Below are 571 nucleotides of genomic sequence, written 5' to 3' on the forward strand. Positions count from 1 at the left end.
CACCTTGGTGTTCTCACACACACGTGCACACACACGCACACACACACACACTCACACACACACATGGAGAGCGTGGTCTGGAGATGAACTAAGGAATGTGTCAGTCAGTCAGTGTGTTGTTCCTGCCACCCAGGGCCGCCATGTTGTTGCAGACCCTGGCTGTGTGTGTGTGTGTGTGTGTGTGTGTGTGTGTGTGTGTGTGTCTGTCTGTGTCTGTGTCTGTGTGCGGGTGATGGATCTGTTGTTCAGCTCTCACCTCCCTCTTCTTCTCTTCCCTCCCTACAGGTAGTGGCCAGGAGGAAGGAGGATTCTGGGAAGGTCAAAGTCCTCCTGCACTGGACCCCCGAGGACATGTGAGTACCCCCCCCCCCCCCCCCCCCCTTCTGTCCCCTCCTCGCCTCCTCCTCTTCCCTCACTCACTCCCCCCCCCCCCACACACACACTTCCATCCTCCTCCCCTCCTTCCATCCTCCCCCCCTCCTTTTCCAAATGTCAGGCGTTTATCCCTGGTTAGTCTCAAGCTTGACGCAGACTGAGACCTGAGTCACACATCACCTCACTGATCCCACAC

General features: G+C 57.3%; 1 protein-coding gene across 1 annotated transcript in view; it reads left to right on the plus strand.

The window, feature by feature from the left end:
• LOC308164140 (zinc finger protein AEBP2-like) overlaps positions 1-357 on the plus strand; it is a gene marked incomplete at its 3' end in the record, with an annotated part of 17,077 nt that extends 16,720 nt beyond the window's left edge. Inside the window, exon 6 of the mRNA XM_080538287.1 lies at positions 290-357. Within this exon, the coding sequence (XP_080394413.1) occupies positions 290-357 (68 nt within the window). The remainder of the gene's footprint in view (positions 1-289) is intronic.
• Positions 358-571: the final 214 nt, after the last annotated feature.

Source organism: Nansenia antarctica (assembly GCF_963989245.1).
Source record: "Nansenia antarctica genome assembly, chromosome: 8".
Lineage (NCBI taxonomy): Eukaryota > Metazoa > Chordata > Actinopteri > Argentiniformes > Microstomatidae > Nansenia > Nansenia antarctica.